Source organism: Centroberyx affinis, unplaced genomic scaffold (genome assembly GCF_046629955.1).
Source record: "Centroberyx affinis isolate AG114_WGS23_722 - 3 ecotype Tasmania unplaced genomic scaffold, CSIRO-AGI_Caff_v1 ptg002337l_1, whole genome shotgun sequence".
NCBI lineage: Eukaryota > Metazoa > Chordata > Actinopteri > Beryciformes > Berycidae > Centroberyx > Centroberyx affinis.
The window spans coordinates 83,926-103,859 of NW_027280604.1; the positions used below are offsets into that span (position 1 = coordinate 83,926).

General features: G+C 43.5%; 1 protein-coding gene across 1 annotated transcript in view; it reads left to right on the plus strand.

The window, feature by feature from the left end:
• The first annotated feature begins 1,961 nt into the window (after positions 1-1,961).
• Positions 1,962-19,934, plus strand: part of LOC139655822 (thrombospondin type-1 domain-containing protein 4-like) — a 48,565-nt gene continuing 30,592 nt past the window's right edge. Inside the window, exons 1-6 of the mRNA XM_071533191.1 lie at positions 1,962-1,990; positions 2,160-2,229; positions 3,678-4,015; positions 5,087-5,531; positions 6,688-6,790; positions 8,497-8,633. Of these exons, the coding sequence (XP_071389292.1) occupies positions 1,962-1,990; positions 2,160-2,229; positions 3,678-4,015; positions 5,087-5,531; positions 6,688-6,790; positions 8,497-8,633 (1,122 nt within the window). The remainder of the gene's footprint in view (positions 1,991-2,159; positions 2,230-3,677; positions 4,016-5,086; positions 5,532-6,687; positions 6,791-8,496; positions 8,634-19,934) is intronic.

Here is a 19,934-nt window from a genome sequence, read left to right on the forward strand (position 1 = left end):
TACTGGAGTCTGCACAATTCAAACAGTTGCCATTTGGGGCTGCCAATATGCTGCCTACTGCAGCTTTAAGCACTGACAAACTGTGTACTCTGTTACACTTACCAATGCACTGACTGTAGTTGCTAAGGCTGTGGCACTCTCCCTACCTGAGGCTGCCATTATAGTCTGTGTGTAACTGCATGTTTTCCTCTGTTGTCATGGAGAATGGTCCAGGTCCAGATTTCAGAGGGGAGCAGATGATAGTGACAGAAAGACAGACAAACACTGCAGGAGCATTTGAAAAAAGTAAAGCATGCAAAGTGTGGTTGAATTGTTAACTCAATCCACAAGCATTGTGTGTCTAATTTCTTTATTTCTCATACAATATAGCCTACACTATTTCTCTCTCTCTCTCTCTCTCTCTCTCCATATATATATATATACACATAACCACGCAGGTAAGCGCGCGCACAGAGAAATAGAAAGAGAAAGAGAAAGTAGAGAGAGATAGAGAGAGAGAGGGGCATAGAGAGACAGAGAGAGAGAGTAGTTGCGGCAGGGGGCGCAGCAGAAGTTGTTTTCTGTCTGTCGTGTCGTTTTCCAACTTTCTGTCACTGTGTGTCTTTGTGCGTAAAAGCAGAGCCGCAGAGAGCGCACTGGAATCACCATGATGACCAGGGTCCGGAGGTTCTGCTGCGCTGGGATTTAACTGGAAACTCTGGGTACGGATTTACTGACTTAGTGTCGGGAGAGAAGTCCTACATTCCCACCTGGACTCATTTTCCGACTATGAGGATACCTGCATTTGTATATGAATCTGGACACGCTACAATATAGGATACTTTAGTGAGAAAATACACTGCAAAGTATTTCACCATATCCGACTGCATCAGTAAAGGTAAGGAAGGCATGGCGTTTGACGATAGCGTGCTGTTAATGCTGATTATTATGTTGATAACCCGAATAATAGTAATTTAAGTAAGTAAATAATAGCATAATAGCCTGATAATATCAATAATAATCATAATCATAATAACAATTTGAATTCACATGCGGCAAGTTTAGTTTTTGTTAATTTATTTTTCTATTTTTCAAAAGAAGATCATTCATTTAAAAAAAACGATTTAGATTTTGAAGATTATTTTTTTTATTTTGAATATTGTGAGTTTTACAAGAGTTTTCATTGGGATGAATCGTTCTCGTTATTCATTAGCCTAAAAGGTCAATTATTTCATTAATTCCCAATATTCGATATTCAATGTTCACTGCTTTTTCTCATGAACTGGACGCTAAACTAAACTCTCTTGATTTGTGCTGGACTCTCGACCTCCCTGTCCTCTTCAGTGAGGGATAGGGAACTTTATTTAGAGAAGGAGCAAAGCAGGCAAGATTTATAGGGTGCAGGGTGTGGGGTGAAAGTGTTTCCCTAACTGGACTTCAGACCTGCTGTCTAGATGGGGGTGTAGTTTTCCAGCAGGGGAGTTGCTCATTAGGAGCCAGAGGTCAGAGGTCAACTCACATGGTCAAGTGGGCAGCAGTCATTTATTTTTTCCCTGAGTCAGTGTCTTGACGGGTGGTCAGACACAGCGATGTGGTGGCAAATAGAAAGGTGGGAGAATTATGACCTTCAAGTTGGTGATCATCATGAGCCAAACAAACCAACAAACAACAATCAGTTATATATTGTGAAAAACAGTAATTTATGGTTTTAACCCCCTAAAAGACCCTATAGTTTGATATCAAATACTATTTATCATACTGAGAATTAATGTCATACAGATTTCCGTCAGACTTAAGAGGGGGTTAAAGTGAGTTTAGGTGGGTTTTTACCCTCCACTATTCCCTTATCAGACAAACTAATACCACTGGAGTGTGGTTGCACAGGCAGCAATTGTGTTTAAAATGTCAGTACCACTCAGGTGTGTGTTAATGCAAACTAATCTCCTTTCACAGAAGCGTCCAGCCCTTAGAGTCCAGGAGCTATGAGGGGAGCCTGTGTCTGGACTTTCAGGTAAAGTCAGAGTGATCGGTATCTCACCATCTTAATGGATCACTGATTGTTTGTAATGCTTGATGTTTTTTTGTTTTTTTTATTTCCCTGGGCATTAATATCCTTTTATCTATCTGTCTGACACTGACTATCCATCAATCTATCCTAACCTTTACTCTGTTGTCTGTAGAGTGTCTGTGCTGCTGCTGCTGCTGTGGTCAAATCCCCTGGACTGCCAGCACACAACAGACCACAGGAAGGTGAGCTGGCTGCAGTCAGGGAGTGAGTGGGTTGTAGTGGAGGGAGAAAATGAATCTGTGTTCTAACACGTGCGGTCTGTTTGACATCCGCAAGCTCACAACGATAGACCTCCCTTGAATGTTTGCAGGCAAATGTTTTTTTGTTTTCTTGTGCTGTCTGTTTCATCCCATGGCTGGCACAGGCTAGTGGAATGCAGATCTCCAAAGATGGCATGCATGATCGTGCCTTAGTGTCTTGTTAGCATAGCCAGATACCACCCCGAGTTCAAGCAGCAGTCTCATCTGTCTCGTCCTCTCACCCTTGTTTTATAGGGTAAACATTACTGTTCGACTCTAAAGCCCTTTCAATCCAGCGCCATCTATCCCAGTATGTGTAAACATGCAATCAGCCAGTGAGAATGCCCCCGGGGGAACCTGACCTGGGTGTTAATCTGTTGACTCGTGACGAGAGCAAGAGTGAAAAGTCCCGTTGATCAAAATGGAACAGAGAGGGGTTATGCCAGCTGTCAGCAAACCACCTCTTGAACCCTGGGACAACGGATAAAGAGGCTCGGAGGAGGGTTGAAGAGACAGAGACAGGAATGATGAGCCAAGATTTATAACTGCAACTTGTGGATGAAGCTGACGGACAGGTCATCCATCCAGTCGGAAGGAGGGGGGCGGAGGTCGGTTGGGGCATTCTGCCTGTGGGAGAGAGTCGGTCTGGGTCGGCCCCATGGGTTTCCACCGGGAGTCCAGCTGTGTGACCTATGGCTGACCCTGGAGATGACAGTGGCATTGAGTTACAGAGGCCGAAGCGGGGTTTGGGAGGTGGAGGGGGGTCCGAAGTCTCTCTGAATAGCTGCATGCTGGTGATTGACAGGAGAGGAGCCGGCTGCCAACTCTCCCCACTGCTTCTGTATTCTCTTTCCATCCGCTAAAAGTCAAAGGCAGCTGAGCTTTTACTACGGCCATGTGTTTGCCCAGAGAGGTCGGCCTGAATGGAGACAAAGTGCTCCTTAAAGAGCAGGATTTCCATGCGGCTCGGCGGGTAAAGCCGGCTTGGCACAGCGCTGGTCCTGGCAGGGTCCTCAAACAGAGAGCGCACTGATCGCCGCTAATACGTCCCTGGCAAAGCGGCACAGAGGGATAGAGTCAACAGTGGGAAACGCAGGTAGCCAATAGGGGATAGGCCACTAACAGACACCCACTAATCAGCCAAATCAGGGCTTTATAACCATGAACAGAGGTCTGTTTCATAAACAGTGAGGGGGGGTGCAGGATAGTCATGTTGATGAGATGAGGTCACTGACTTGAGGCTTTTCACGAGGCAAGGATCTGGGCAGTTCAAGGCCTCACTGATGGAGCTTTTCCATCCATCCTTGGCATTCCCCATTGTCTGTTTGGCATTCTCCCATTTCTGTGCGTGCCGTGGTGTAGCTAATCGCGGGTGTCGCTTCTCCATGCAGGTTCCTCAGAGGGCAGAGCCCCAACAGGAGTTCAGGGCAGGGCACGGAGGAGTGCAGGGCTCCTGGGGCGCCTGGGGGTCCTGGTCGACCTGCTCCCGGACCTGTGGGGGAGGGGTTCAGGAGCAAACCAGACCCTGCCTGCCTGTGTACACTCCGTCCCAGTACCCTTCCAGAAGACCGAGCGCCCACCCCCAGCACCCGGGACATGTAGTGTCAGCGCTGCGGCCGACCGTTCCTCTGCACCGCGACACAGCCGTAACCCCCCACTCCAACAGCAGCAGCCGCAGCGAGCTGAGGAGCCCGCAGAGGGAGAAGGAGGCTCGGCCCGGTGGACGCAGGTACTGTGTCACTTCATATAGGGGAACAAATTGAAAAAGTTTTGAGCATCATTCATTCACTTTCCCAGCTGAGTCCAGGGATTCGAACAAGAGTCTTTTCAGTCACCAGCCTGTTCCTTTAACTGCCGCCCTCCAAGAGGCTGCAATTTGTTTTCTTAGGAGGGAAGGAGTTTAGACAGCTTCCTAAACAAGGTGCACTGGTGCTGTGCAGAATCCCTGACCAATAAATACATTTGTTTGTCAGAGAAAAAGCTTTCATTTTATTCAAAATGAGCAAACTGTGTGCATTGTTATAGTTTGTTCCCCGCCACATACAATTTTTTTGGACATTTTTTTAAGCACTAAAAAACACTGTCATGAAAGCTATGCCTACATCTATTGCAATTCATATTGCTACCGTGATACTCAATGAAAAACATTTTCATTATTGCAGCGCTAGTCTTTGTTGGGATCTGCAAGCCCTTAAAGTGGATGTATGGCTGTGCTGCATGCTGAGCAGCCTGGTCTAAAAGTGACTCTTTGGAGCCTGCGCTGTGGTCCATTTGACTGCCCTCCAGTGGAAAGCTAGTCTTTTATGGATGCAGTCAATGGCTCGGCTTGTGCTTGGCAGCTTTGCGACCTCCTTCCTGTGTGCTTCAGCTAAGAAGCCTTTAAACAAATAGCGCTGACAGTTGAGTAATGGAGGGTTGTTTGGATTGGATTCCAAGGAGCAAAATAACAACAAAAGCTCCCAGCTTTCTGCCACTGGGATCCTAATGCTTCTCAGAAGTCCATGTAAAGGACGTCTAATTTGGATGGAGTGCTTTGACAATTTCCTCAGTCAAAGATGACATTTAGCTAGAACTTTCTAAGAAAAAAAGAGATGGCTGTTGGACATCAAAAAATACTGGCAAATATTTTTTTGTGTCATCTCTGGTCTTTTAGGTTTTTTTCCCCCCATTTTCCCAGTTTCTTCTTTATTTAGACAGACAGTAGGTAAACTGAGAGGGAGACTTAGAAGGAGAGACAAAGTGGAGAATGTTACTAGGCACATTGGATTGAGTGTTGATCTGTTCATTTGTGTGTCTTCAGGAGGGTCAGTCACATCACCCCAGGGAAGTACGGCTATGGGAGGATGCCTTTCGTTGCTCCGCTGCAGACAGACACAGGCCAGGCGTCTGGGACCGCTCACCCCCACAGACAGAGGCGTTCCCCGGTGGCTGAAGCCTTCCAGCCCGCTGCTAGAGGCCACGGTGGCCACAGGTCAAACAACTGGGACCCCTCCAACAACCTCCATCACTACAGCAGACCCTACCAGCAGCCCAGGGTGCCCCAGCCAAAACCTAACCCAGTCTGGGCCCCTCTCTACCAGCCTGGTTCAGCCCACCAGTCCCCGGTCCAGCCTCAGCCCCAGCAGGAGCTACATGCAGGCAACCAGGCCACTGGACCTCAGCAGAACCAAGAACGTCCCTACAACCCCCTGCCTACCTCCGCCTGCGCAGGAGAGCATGTCCACTACAAGATCTGCAACACTAATGTAAGACCTTCCACATAGCTTATCTTGTTGGCTCAGTAAATATGCATGGAGAGGCAGGGCCAAGTGGGAAAAACACTTTAGCACACAACCCTCCCCTGCTTCTAGATTTCCATGCAATATATAAACATGTATTTTATATTTTTGTTGGCCATATTGACCTTTACATATGTGGTGGTCTCACCAGTTAACAGACTGTAAAATGATAAGAACTACTAACTTGTAGTTACTGGTAGCAATACCAATGAGTTAGCTGTAACTAGATTTGGACAAATGTTTTGGTTTGCAGATACATCAGGCCGATGTTGGCCTTTTTTTAAAAATTGGATATTGGCCAGTCAGTGTCACCCACTTCCAATATGAAGTTCCTCCTTTTTTACTCAACAGCCTCAGGTGTGGCAATCTGTAAAACCTGCAATGAAACCTGTCTCACCCTGCCTCAAGGAGTTGCCAACAGTTTCATTTGTGTGGGTTTCAGCAGAGTTTTAGTGTCCTGTGGTCTAAATGCTGTTTCAGAAGCTATTCCACCCTGCCAAGAATGTAATTCTGGGGGAAACACTGAATACTTGTCGTTTGTTGGAATATTTTGAAATTAAAATGGTCAAATTTCTGGATATTGAATATCAATAAATATATATATATATCAGTATTTGTATTTACCTTCAAAACCCATATCGTTCAAACCCTGGCTGAAACCCACAAGTACCCAGATGGCCCATGTGCTGACATTATGAAATCCGTGCTGTGCAGAGGTTGTCGCAACATGATAAATTCAAACACAGTCTCTGTTTCAGTATATTGTCTCAGGTGTGTGATAACGCAGATATTCAAGTAAAGTAAAGCTGACTGGGGGCTTGTTTAGACAGAGGAGGACATGGAGAGATGTCAGAGAGGTTGACTTTTACTGCCCAGCCTTCATAAATACCGGAATCCAACTACTTTTGGCAAGAATGTGGCCTTACCTGGACTACAACCACAAGGTGAAAACAGATGAGAAGGTCGACTCCAGCAGTCAGTCAATGGCTATGGAGCATGACATTATGATATGTGAGCTGCAGTTACAAAATGCTTTAACCTGTTCTATTCATGTATCTGTGTGTGTGTGTGTGTGTGTGTGTGTGTGTGTGTGTGTGTGTGCGTGTGTGTGGTCCATCCTCAGGCCTGTCCTCCGTCCACCAGACACATCAGGGCTGTTCAGTGTTCTTCCTACAACAACCAGCCCTTCATGGGCCGACTGTACGAATGGGAGCCTTTCAATGAGGGTAGGAGAACTAATCAGCCTCTGCTGGTCTCTTAATACAGAATTTTAATTGTACTTTTGCTGATACACATTTTATAATAATATAACAATCCATTTTATTTGTATAAAACATTTCATAATGGACAATAAAACAATAATACCTGTAAATAAATGAGCTAATAAGTCAGACACAAACTAAAAAGAGGGTTAAAAAATAATAAAACAGGCACATACAATGAGAATAAAATAGGTGAAAACATACACAGCCTGCCTGTAAAAACTTGTCTTATGAAGTGACAGAAAAGGTGTGATCACCTTTGGCCTTCAGGATGTCCAGGTGGCTTCGCCTCATAAAGGGTTAAAAGATCTGAGATATAGCCAGGAGCCAGACCTAACCTAAAGGTAGTCAACAAAATCTTACACACATTCAGTTCACAATTAATCATATTTTTCTGGTCTGTAATTTCTTCTTCAGCTGCCTGTCTTATTGACGATATGAACTAAGGTGTGGTGTGATGTTATGTGTGATGTAATGATTGCAGAATGTCGCCTGTCCATGGGCTTCCTGATGGATGCTCACACATACAAACCTAGTGACCTTACTCACCTGAAGTATCCAGGCAACAGTCAAAACACCTCATGAAACGTAATTTCTCTGAGAACACTGATGGAAATAACAGTTGGGTCTCCAAATTAATATCCTGTCAAACATATGTGTATATTAAGATCTCGAAGATGAAGATGTGACTGACATGTAATGCAGATGTAAAGATTAAATAACTCCAGGTTAATGTATGAGGTTGAGTAAGGCCTACACCCATCTTGAACAGTGCTTAAACATACACTTGTACATCTGTTTAAGAAATACCTGCCTATTGGGCTCATAATATATCTGATTCATAAAGCACCTGAACCAAATGAACAGAACAGGATCAGGATCGTTGGGTTTGTTCGCTGCCCTTTTTGTGACAGTAGCTGTAATAAGGATTTTTTTTGTCAACAATCAAAGAAACCAGCTTGTTTGAATTATTTGTTTTATCCTATGGTACGGTTTTCCCAATAGGACACTAGGGTTAGGACACAAACAGACCTGCCTATTGGTTGCATTAGTGACATGGTCAGATAATGTTGCCCTTTGCTCTGCATGATGTAGCATTTCAAATGACCCCTACCTTTCTGGAGAATATGGGAAATGACCTTTCAGGACTGCCATCATACTTTGTCATACTTATGTGTTCTCTTTTTCAACTAGCATGTTGGCATGTCAGCATCTGAGGTTTTATGCCTGAGTATTCTTTTGCTACAAAAGAACTATATATACATTTTTTGTGTGTATATAGTTTCTCATCCTTCATTGTACATTCACACTGTATGGACTCAACTATTCCTCATATTGAGTTTTGCACAGTTATCAAATGTTGAATGTAAAAGTGTAGTGATATGTATTGAGACACTAATGTGAAGTGTGTATAGAGACACTCAGGTCATTATTTGTTAAGATGCAGATTCATATGTATTATCTACTGTTCATCATACAGTATGTCTTTCACTGTCCCTTTACACTGTTACAAGGTCCTGTTGTCCTTGTACTGTACCATGTTTGTCAGTGTGTACTGTGAAACTCTTATCGATGTTATCGATATGTCTTTAGATAAATATTCCCAGGCCAAATTCTTGTGTGTCTATTATGCTTGGTGGCTGACATGATTCTGATGTTAAATCTTTCAGTTCTTGGGGACCAGCACTGTGAACTCAACTGCCGGGCCATAGGATTCAGGTTCTATGTGCGACAGTCGGACAGGGTGATCGATGGGACGCCATGCGGAAAGAACGATTCTTCTGTCTGTGTGGCGGGACAGTGTACGGTAGGCCACTTTTCAGACCTTTTTCATCCAGGGAAAAAATTTTATCCTGGGAAGGGTTTTGCTTTCTTTATCAGCAGCACCCTGCTTCACACCCATACAATTACACACATGCACACCTGGAATTTGCCCAGTACAACCACAGTCTTCTACTGTTGGCCACTGAGCAGCTCCACTGAGGCAGTCTGGGAGTTAGCTGCCTTGCTCAAGGACGCATTGATCTACAAGCACTAGTCTTTCATTTTCCGGGCCCAGATGGTAGTGGTTGCTGTGTAGATTTGAACCAGCACTTACAGTAGCTCCATTGAGTTTGTGTCAGTATATACCTAAAAATATGTAAATCTCATGAATTGTAGCAAATGCCTCTAATGAGTGTACACAATACGAGGACTACCTTCCCAAAATTGGGGGTCTTTCTCAATTTGTATTCTTGTGCGTTCTTGTGTCTTCCCTGACAAATTTGATGTAATATCTAACAGCCGAAGTACGATTCCAAAACAAAAGAAAACCGAGGATGAAGAACGGATAATGATCCTGGAAGTTTATTTGCCAACCGAGGATGGATCGGATGGTGACTTGACAGACAATGACATTCATTGGTGTATTGCGTCCTAACAGTGCTGTAGTCTATAATACAGTGGTAGTTGAAACTCTGGAAAATGAACAGCTGTTTGTCTTAGTTCATTGTGCGACACCAAACCCACAGTCCATCTCCAACTGCAGGGAAGCTTCTCTGTGTTTGCATTCTTGAGAAGTTCATTCTCTCCAAGACAACTCCCGAAGAAAGTATCGATTCTGTGTTCTTAGATTTGATATTCACCTTGGGTTTCACACCTTTGCCTCACTCCCTTGTCTCAGTTCTCTCAAGGCTTCAAAATCCTTCTTTTACCTGCCCCCTCCCCTTCATCTACCTCTCCTCTTCATGACTTGAGGGGATTTGATCAATAAGGGATCACAGCTTTTACCTGGTTCACCTGATCAGTCTGCTTTTTGGAAAGGGCAGGTGGTCCTAATATTTTGGCAAACATTTTATTTGGATCAGTCTTCTTGATATGCAACTAACTATCAGGGGGTAAAAAGTAAATGTTCAACAAAGTGTCACTGGCCTATTTGATGCATCTGTGTAATATAAAAATGTTTTACCCTAAACCTAATCTTGCTCCCATTTTTAATCCTAACCCTAAAATTAACCCTAACCCCCACACTGAATATCTGTAGACTGCTTTTCACACTATTGTATCACCTAAAACTCAGTGGATGATTTAGTGACACGTGATAGTCACTTGATGAATTGAGAATTGGACTATGTTATTTTGTACACCCTGGGTGACATATCATATGTGTCATATGTGCAATGATGGGTGTCACCAGCAGAGGGCAGCAGAGCATAAAGAGTGCGCTCTTCCTGTGAAGGAGTGAAGTGGAGGTCAGGAGGAAGCGTTTAATCTCTTGGCCCAAAGCAGGAGATCTGGGATTTCAATAAAGGACATATTTGTACTTCTGACCTCGTATTTAATACGTATCACCAAAACACACCTGTGTGCACAGAGTCGGGGAGACATAAGTCCCTGTGTGGGCCTGTAATGTGCTTATGACTGGCTATGTATTCAGTGTGCTGGATTCACTTTAGCGTTCTTTTGATCAAGATTTAACTCTAAGAAATATGTTGGGGTTTTTCAGCGTGACTTAAAGCCGTGATTCTGAATGAACTCTAGCCAAAAATATGCTCTTCAAGGAGCTCATTTCTTGAGCCTTCCTCCATCACAGTTGGTCACGCTGACCCTGCTCTGTTAACCCCATTTATTTCCCATGCACTGTAATCCAGCAGCAATCTTTGCCATATTAAGATTTAATCAAGATAGAAAGCCCTCTGATCTTTCATTTAGCCTTGATCTGATTTCCACTTTTAACACAGACAACATGGTGATTTTTCACAGGGGGAAGGGCTGAATGATTACGGCTAAAGCAATAATCCTGATTTTCTTTTCTAGATATTGTTACAATGATCATCAGTCTCATTATGTGTCTGGATGATTTGAGAAAGAGAATAATTTTGCTGCACTTTTGGCATCTTTAATCACATAATGCAGGCATTGTAGAGTAAATGAATTGTCTCAGTGTTGCTGAGATGCTAAGATTCTACAATTATTAATGCTGGAAACTAAAATCATGATATATGAATCACAATCATTCATACAGTTGCACACATTCACACTGGGGAGCTGCCCAGTACAATCATAAAAAAGTATTGATCTAGGAGTGGTAGTCATCACATTTTCAAGGAGGGGAGTTGTTTCTCATCATTCTCCCCACTCAGATTTTCCCAGCTGGCCAGCGATTTGAACCGGCGACCCTCCAGCTACAAGCCAGCTTGTAGGAACTGATCATGTAAAAACATCCAGATAATGTAATAAATTGTCAAAATGTAATAAAATGTCCCTCATTGCTCGATGGGTCAAAAATATAACAAAAAATGTTGACATAATAAATTCCATCAATGTCAGACTACTACATTAACTACATTAACCAGCAATTATTACCTCAGGTGTAACATATTTTTAAATGATGACATAATAATAATATTGACTAATAATATAATTCATTCATAGAATAAGAAGAAGGTAATAACTCGAGTAATCACATTATTAGTCGATGTCATTGTTACATCATCAGTTAAACATATTTTATACCCCTTATGAAGTAATAATGACCAAGTTTTACTACATATTTGACACATTTAGAGGGACATGTTTATAAATTTTGACAAGCTATTATACAGTCCAGCTGTTATTCCGCTGTCAGTTGCTACATGGCTTCTCTAACATTCAGGCTGTAGTTTCTCAGGCTGATGCAGCAGCTAGTGACCATGAGGAAGAAGTGGTCTGCTTTGATGTGGCCCTGGTGGCTTCCCACTCCACCCAGTAGCTAACCAACTGCTGTGGTCAGTGGGCTGAGGAAGGAGCTGTACGGCTATGCAGAGTCCACTGTATATGATATATTAAACAGTTTGATGGTCCCTGTGTGTGTCTGTGTGTGTGTGTCTGTCTGTCTGTCTGTGAAGGCATGCTTGAATGCCTAGCTGTGCATAGCTGACTGTATGTAGGGTTCCCACTGGCCATGGAATTCGTGGAATATCATTTGAGAGGTGTATATTCCACACAGTGAAAGTCAGGGAATTTGAATTTTGTATGTATTTTACAATTCATTGTTTATTGTTTCAAACTTTCATTGCATAAGATGGTTGTTTTCAGCTGTTTTCTCCACAGCAAACCCAACTGTAGTGGAAACCAGACTGTTTACCCATTTAGAACTGAGCTGAAAAATAATGTTAACAAACCAAGAAGGAATAATATGTTTTAGTTCATGGAAGCACTCTGACAACGTTATGGAACATTGTGGAAAAAGGCCACAGTGGGAACCCTGTGCATGTGATCTATTGTTTGAGGGTCCCTATGTGTGTGTGGGTGTGTTATAGCAATATAGTCTTCTGTACAGCGCTGGTACTCAGAGGTTTCTCTGGTGACCACATTTCATTCAAAAAAATGTGTGTGTTCTTGTGACCCAAACTATTCTGTGGGCTGTTTTGTAGAGCAATAACAGCAATACGCTATCTAAAACTAAAATAGAATAAAATAAACACTTGTCCAATCTTGTGAGCTAACTTTAGCTCCTGATAATCTTCACAATATGGATCAGGAAGTGTCTTACATAGCAGCCACATATTGGGCCATTTCCCCCGAGGCATTGAGGGGTGTTACTGATATACTCTGATAAACTCAACCAGCGACCACGCTGCCTCTACTGGGGAAAGCACCAGAACCCTACGATAGTTTCTCATCTGATTATTCCAACGGAGGGAATCCGGCAGGTCAGGGCCCATCCTGTCATAGCAGTGAGATGCTGTTGTAAATTTTTCTGGAAGACCAAAGCCCATTGATGACATAGCCAAAGAAACAGCTGTTCCTCCCGCCTTGGCCCCTTTTCTTTACAAAAATATCCTTATTTTGTCTTAAGGCTATAGTTTATTCTGTGCTTTTTGTAGTATGCAGACATTCATGTGTACATTCTGTTCACCTTTTGAAAAAGTGGCATCTACTCTTGCACAGTGATCTAGAGGAAAAAGTTAAAACATATTATGCTGTGTTTATAAGCTCAGGGTGTGTGTGTGTGTGTGTGTGTGTGTGTGTGTGTGTGTGTGTGTGTGCATGCGTGCGTAACTGCAGGGGGGACACAATGTGTTATTTTATGAATGTCATGACAATGTACCTACACTTTTACAAACACACGCGCACACACACACACACACACACACACACACACACACACACACACACACACACACACACACACACACATTTAGCACACAATGGAGACTAGTGACAGGAGCCAACCATCAGTACTTCTCATAATTCTACTTTTGCTCCGCAGTGTACCATAGTTCACTGGCTTTCAATCCTGGTCCTCCTGACTCTGCTGGTTATCATTCTAACCAGGGACTGATTTACACCTGGGGATGCAAGGTGAATGCAGGTACAGTAACTACCTGGTAGGATAGAAAACCAGCAATCCTGAATTCTCCATCTCCAGTCTTCAGGATCAATCAGAATCACAGGTATAGTTGAACACAGAGGCTCATCCACAGCTCTTCTGTGTTTTTTTAGTAGTGCCTGAAGTTTTGGGCTTTTGTTTTGGTCTCAGTTGTGGTTCTCTGGTGCCGGTTGTGGTGCTGAACTGGTATTTGGAACCATAATAAAGTATATTATGATAATAAAAAAACATTCAAAACATTAGGACTGTACTTCTTTGTTTTTTATGGGGAAATTTGGCTAAATTATACTGTTATTTTAATTTTCCGTTTTCTCTAGCAGTGGAAGTTGTGTGCTTGCTATAGTGACGCACCGCTGCTGATTACAGAGGAAACGCTGGCTCTTACCAGTCATGCTACAGTTTGTGTGGTCCCTGATACTTATCCCTGATGCCTCTCCTGCTGCATGAATAACAACTTAGCTCTGTCCATTTGACCTTTGACCTGAGGTGCTACCACATGCCTCCATCTCATATTTCTGATTCTGACGCAATGACACCCTTAAATTGCCGTGTTAGAGAGACGCATGTCTATCAGGTTTTACAACCCAAACGATGCACCCAAACTATGCAGGTACTATGGCTTTTACACAACAGTAACACGTTTTGACCAGTCAGATTGCTAGGTTTAAATCTTTCTGTAAAACAGAAAAATCCTTCAATGACCAACTCAATAACAGACTAAGTGCCCGTCACAGGTATTGAGTTGTTGAATCCGATGCCCTCATGCACATTTGTCTTCGTTAAACTAAGTTTTTGCAGTAAACCAGGCCAAATTTGACTCCTCATAATCATTTGTGATTAATAAAAGAGCAAACATAACTTTGACATACAACTGTTAAGGCAGATACACAGCTTTTTGAGTGATCAACAACATTTACCCACAACTTACTTCACCATTGTTGCTCTTATTGGATAGGAGCACCTTGTGGGATCTCATCCTCATTCCTCACCTTGCTGCCTGGGTTGTTGCCTAACAAACATTTCCCACTGTATTACCACCCATGTTCTTGTCCCAAAACTGTCCAAGATGGAATTTGGAGAGGATTTGGTGATGTGGTCGCTAGCAGTCTGAACACAGCGTAACAAAGCTTCTCACTTTGTTGCTCCGACTCTTGTCTATCAAAATTTCCATCACCATTTGTAAACTGCCCCAAACTTTGGTAGTATGGATAGTATGGAAAAAGGACTTGGAATCTGTCCAGGTTACTTAGCTCTTTTCCAGGTTAATGTTCAGTTTGCCCACGCATATTTAAATGACCCGTGAACGTTCTTTCATTCCACTTTAGTGCCTGTGCTTACTCACAGACAGACAGGCTACATCCTGAATGTAAGAGAGCTTAAGCAAGCCAAACAGTTGCTCACTGTTCAGGACACTCAGCTCTCTTTGTGTGCGCCGGGGCTTTGCTTTCCTTCATGATTTGTCAGTAGCACTGCACTCTTGATTGGACAGCTCAACACATAGCTGATGAAATAAATGGGTTTGGACGTGCAGTCCACAGTGCGTTGCTTCTTGGACAAATTGTCTGAACAGAGCTGGCCTTTATCTGTTTGTCAACATTAAGTGGAAAGTAAACCATTTTCTGTCACTCTGGCTTCACCATCTCTAGACTGTAATGAATGCTGGATCCTCTCCCTGCTGTTTTTAAGAGATAGCTTTCTGACTCCATAGGGATGATCTCAGAGAGACAGACAGAGCCTTGTCTTTCATGTCCTTATTTTGTCTGTGTTTTTGGCAAGAAAAATAAATTATCACTTGCTTTGGCAGGTACCCAGACATTTTTCATAGGTCCTGAAGATCGTTTTTCAGGTAAAATACTGAAAGTAGATGGAAGCCATCAGTCCCTGTGTGCATGAAGTTAGTTCCTTGCCTTGTCCTCTGTCCTCTGTACAGTGGTTGTGTGATGTAAACAGTATGTTCCTTTGGCTTCTGCGTTAATGTGAAATTGTATAGCAAAATATCTCTGCTATATATCAAGACGTATCAATATTTTACTTGTTAATACAGTGAAACTGCATTGGTCTCAACTCTTAGGGAAAGAAGGTAGTTCAAACCAGACCTGGGTCAAATAGTATTTGCAAACGTGTGTTTGTTTTAATCTGCATGGAGTACCAGGTAGGTGGGGTTTACTCCATCAGGTAAGTTGTGAGTCACTTAAAGCACTCTAAATTAAAATACTAATGTACAGCACTATGGATAATGTGTTTATTATGTTTTGTTTATTATGTCTGTTAAACTGGTAAGTGGAAGTCTGATATCCAGATGAATTAGTTTCTACTGTAGTTTTAGCAACAGTCTTCATCACACAAGTTAAACCTCAGGAGAAGTGTTCACCATAAACTTCATTGGCTTGAGAGTTACAGACTAAGGCTTATTTGGATAAGTTTCTTGTGGATCGCCTTTTGTCTTTTGCAAGTGGAAAGACCGAAAACGTCCTGCGGATCACATGTATAATGCAAGAACTTGGACGGTCTCTGTGAATGATACTGAGGGGTCTCGCCAGCTTTTACGTTGAGGAGGAAAACCCAGCACTGAGGCACAGAAACCCCTTGAATGTGGTTACTCATTTCAGATGAACACTGAAAGAAAGCTCCCTTTATGGCGGGAATTCCATTGAGCTGCGACTTCTCTCCCTTTATGCCAAGGAAGTGCACTTGAGAAGGGTGTGTGTATTTTTAAAGGGCGATCACTGACCACACACTTCTCTGCTGCCGGTGGTGGGCCCAGCACAGGGTGAAATCTATCTAGCCGGGACTTGTACTATTCTAGACCCAATAGTTGGCGGGGGCGGCTCTGAGTACGCAGTAGATAATGAAGATATAAGGCTTTATTCAACACTGCCACTGTAATGGTAAATAAAGCAGAAATCCCCAAATCCTCAGAATCTGCTGTTGCCAAAACCTTTCAATCACATTAATCCACCTTAAGATCTTGTTTTTGCTTTACTATATTTTTATTGATCTCACAGGCTAACCTGATCTGGACTTGACGTTTCTGATCCTTCCATTAAAGTTTCTTCATAGAACCTTAAGACACGTTTCCCTGGTGATCCATTCATACAAGAATGTCAATTGTAATGGTTACACATGCATTACAATGCACAGTCAGCCAGTGGACTCCTATGTTGCTACCCTGTGTCTTGATCATTGACTGTCCAAGTCCCTTCAACACCCCAGCTGCTTGCCAGTGGTCTGGCCCAAAGCGGCAGCACATGTATGTCAGGACAGCCTGTGTTTCTGTGTGGCTGTAAGGGTCTGCTTCGATAAAAGACCTTCTCTCTTTGTATGGAAGAGAACATCATGTCAAACTGCGCTCAAAAATCGGGTCATTTAATGTTGCCTTGCTTGTCCACAAACATACATACCTCGTTGAACATGACTTAAGGCTTTTTGTGAATCGCTAGGGTCCACTGGTGGATTGTGAATGTGATCCACCAAGCAGTGTGCTCATTTCAGTATAATGTCACCTTTTAAAATTGATTTGCACTGCTCGCTACTGCTCCCCACAGTGTATTTTTTGCTGGGAGAAGATGATGAAATAACAGGCAAACCAGTTATAAAAGTTCAAGTTGAAATCTTATTGAAATAAGTGCTACTTGGTGGATGATGCATGCTCCAAATTTAGAAGTGGACCTTACGTTCTGTAGTAGGTCTTCATTTAGTTTGCTGATAAGCAGTGCAACATTAAACAGTCAGATTTCGGCATGTAGAAAGAGAAAAAGAGAATGGTATATACAGTATTGGGGCTAGGTCTACCCAACCTTATGTCGAGGGCTTAGCCGCTGGCTTCCTCCCTGACTAGCCTGTTCTCCAGCGCTCAGTGCCCGGCTCAGGCCCAAACTCATCAAACAACAGCCAAGCCTCTCCTCACTCCTCTCCTCTGACAGCTGCATCTGTTTTATGCATTCCCTGGCGTGGTGGACAGACAGACTTGTTAAAAGGGGGATGAGCGCTCTGATATACAGCCTGCCTGGCACAGACTGGCGGAGATACCTCAATCCCGTCTCGCTCACGACAAGCCCCAGCTGTAGACTCACCGCGTGTTCCCCCGCCGCCCCCCTCTGCAGATGATCACAGATTCACGCCAACAGAACCTCTCTCCAGTCACTGGGCATATTAAGGATATGCTGGGACTATTTACTGGAGACAGTTGGTCACTTGTAATACTAGCAGTCTAGGAATTTAAACTTATTCGACTGCTGCATTCATTGTCAGTTAAATGTATAAAATGTAATTGTCGAGTGGTAGCCATTGTAGAAGTCCCCCTTCATGCACTTTTCTGTATCTATCCAGGATTAGTACTGCAGACATTATATTATTTTTTGTTGAAACTTCTTCCTTGAATATTACACAGTAGAAGTCAATTATTATATTGAAAAACGCTACTCTCTCGAACAATTTGTCACCAGACGATTTCTCCTGGCAAGATGGGGATGGAGCCAAATGGAGCCAAATTGCAGCTGTGGGACTTCTACAATGGCTTCATCTGTAATATAATGCGTAATGTTTTTTTGTGAGTTAATCCCCAAAGGAGAAATCCCCCCCCCCCCCCCCCCCTACATGGAGGTCAGAGGTCAGGGTCAGCTACAGGACAGCACCCTTGGAGCTGGTAAAGATTCAGAGTCTTGCTCAAGGACGCTTAGTAGGGCAGATGTTTGCTGTCACGGGGGCTTGAATCTGGAACTTCCGGTTGAAGGACAGTTGAGAGAGGTAGCAGCTGAATGTTTCAGTTTGTCCTGACTGCCCTGGTTCTCAATGGGCCCTGCTGGCCCACACTGACTCACACCGACCCACATCGGCCCCTGTCGGCTCTGGTTCACCTGTTTAAGTCTGTTGGACTTGAGCGCACCGGATTTGGGGGGTCACACACTTGTTCTGCACCGCCACTCCTCTGCTGGGTTGCAGCCTCCAGCTCATAAAGTCTTTCTTCAGGAGACAGGGGAGTGTTTAACTTTCTGAGTGGGGCCACGTTGCCTCCTTCATGCTGTGAGAGAGCAAAGTGTCTGCTTTCAATGGGACCTCCATTTGATGTGTTTCCAACACACTGTTGGTTCTGCCCTCCGTCTCCTGTCTTTTACATTTGGTCTGCTAATTTCCTCTGAATAAGGCTTGTATTTTCTTGTGGGAATCCCTGGGGTTCTCTGTCTAGCCCTGCTAGTCTTGTTTGCTGCTATACATAAAATCAGTGACTTACTGTAGTGTGTACAGGTGTGCAAATTAAAGTTTGCATTATAATATACTGTGCCACTCAATTTTGCTTTCGACTGGACCGTGTATATTGTGATTTATGACAAACGGAGGGCACAACCCTGTTTTGACTAATCACACAGGTGCTTGTGTTTGACAGCTGCTGCTGTGCAGTGTGCAGCACGCTAGCAATGCGGTCCCATCGGTGTCTGCTGTAATGGAGATCTTGGCTGTTCAGAATTCCCTGAACCGGGCTAGTGAAGCATCTCCAGGTCTCCACCGCCCAAGACCTCCATGCTCGTTCCCCATGGCTGCTGATAAGCTGAAATATGGTTCCTTTCTTCAGTGGGAGGTATCAGCTCCAGTGATGCTGAGCTGGTGGTACAGAGTATGTCTAGAAAAGCCCTTATTTTTTTGAAAGAGCACTTCAGTCACTGTAGTTTACGCAGTAAATTCTCCATAATTTATCTCTCTCTTCACATGTCCATCTGAGAAACACATGCAGCACATGTACACATGTACGCATGTCAGAGTGCAGCAGCAGCCAAAAGAACTTGAAGCAGATAGGTGTGTCAGTTCAGCAGGGAAGGATGGAGTCAAGAGGATCAAACCTGCAACGTTCCAGTTACGGGACAGTCATTATAACCATCAGGCCATTCTGACGCTCTGTCTGGGTTTAGCTTGGCTGGGTTACCCATAGGGCCTAGTAGCAGACCAGAACACAAGACAGCCAGTGTTCAGCGCTGTGTTGTAGAGCTTCCATTTCCTGATGGTATCCTGGCAGTTTAGCACAACAAGAGCTGAGCCGGCACTTTCACTATTAGTCTCAGCACAGAAAAAAGAAAACGCTTGCACATTCAGATCCAAGCAGTTTTCCTGTTTATAGCTGAGCTTTTGGTCTAAATGACCATCAAAGAATACCTTCGCCAGTGTATGCTCACATCAAGGGTGTTCAGACCGAAAGCTCAGCAAAAAAATATAAAATGCATGGTTTGGAAGTTTTTGAGTGTTGTCTGGAAGTTTTCTCTATATATGGACTTTACTGAAACCCCAGCACCTCAGCAGAGGTTTGCTGGGTGAGTCAGCACAAGTTAAAAATATATGAACACATACAAGGATTAATTTACTAAAACTTCTTGCTGTTGGTTTTCTTGAGGTAGATGCTTTGGCCAAAGTGCCTTGCAGTACCATCAGTGCATACACTATATTTATTAGCATGGCTAGATAGATAAATAGATAATAAATAAATAGATGCACAGATAGATGGATGGATGATTAGATGGACGGATGATGGTGACTCGGGGCAGCTGATAGTCATGTAAAGTGAGCTAGGTGGCTGACATACAACAGGTTGAGCTATGCAGTAGAGTGTTTGGAGGGCAGAGAGCAGCCCCAGTGTCCTGTCATGGGGACAGATTTATGAGGGGATACTATACGGCTACAAGGTTGTATTTTTAGCACTCAGTGGTCACACATGTCTTCCTCAGACAGACGGCTGTTGACAGTGATTGGCTGCTATCTGGGTGGCTGTCA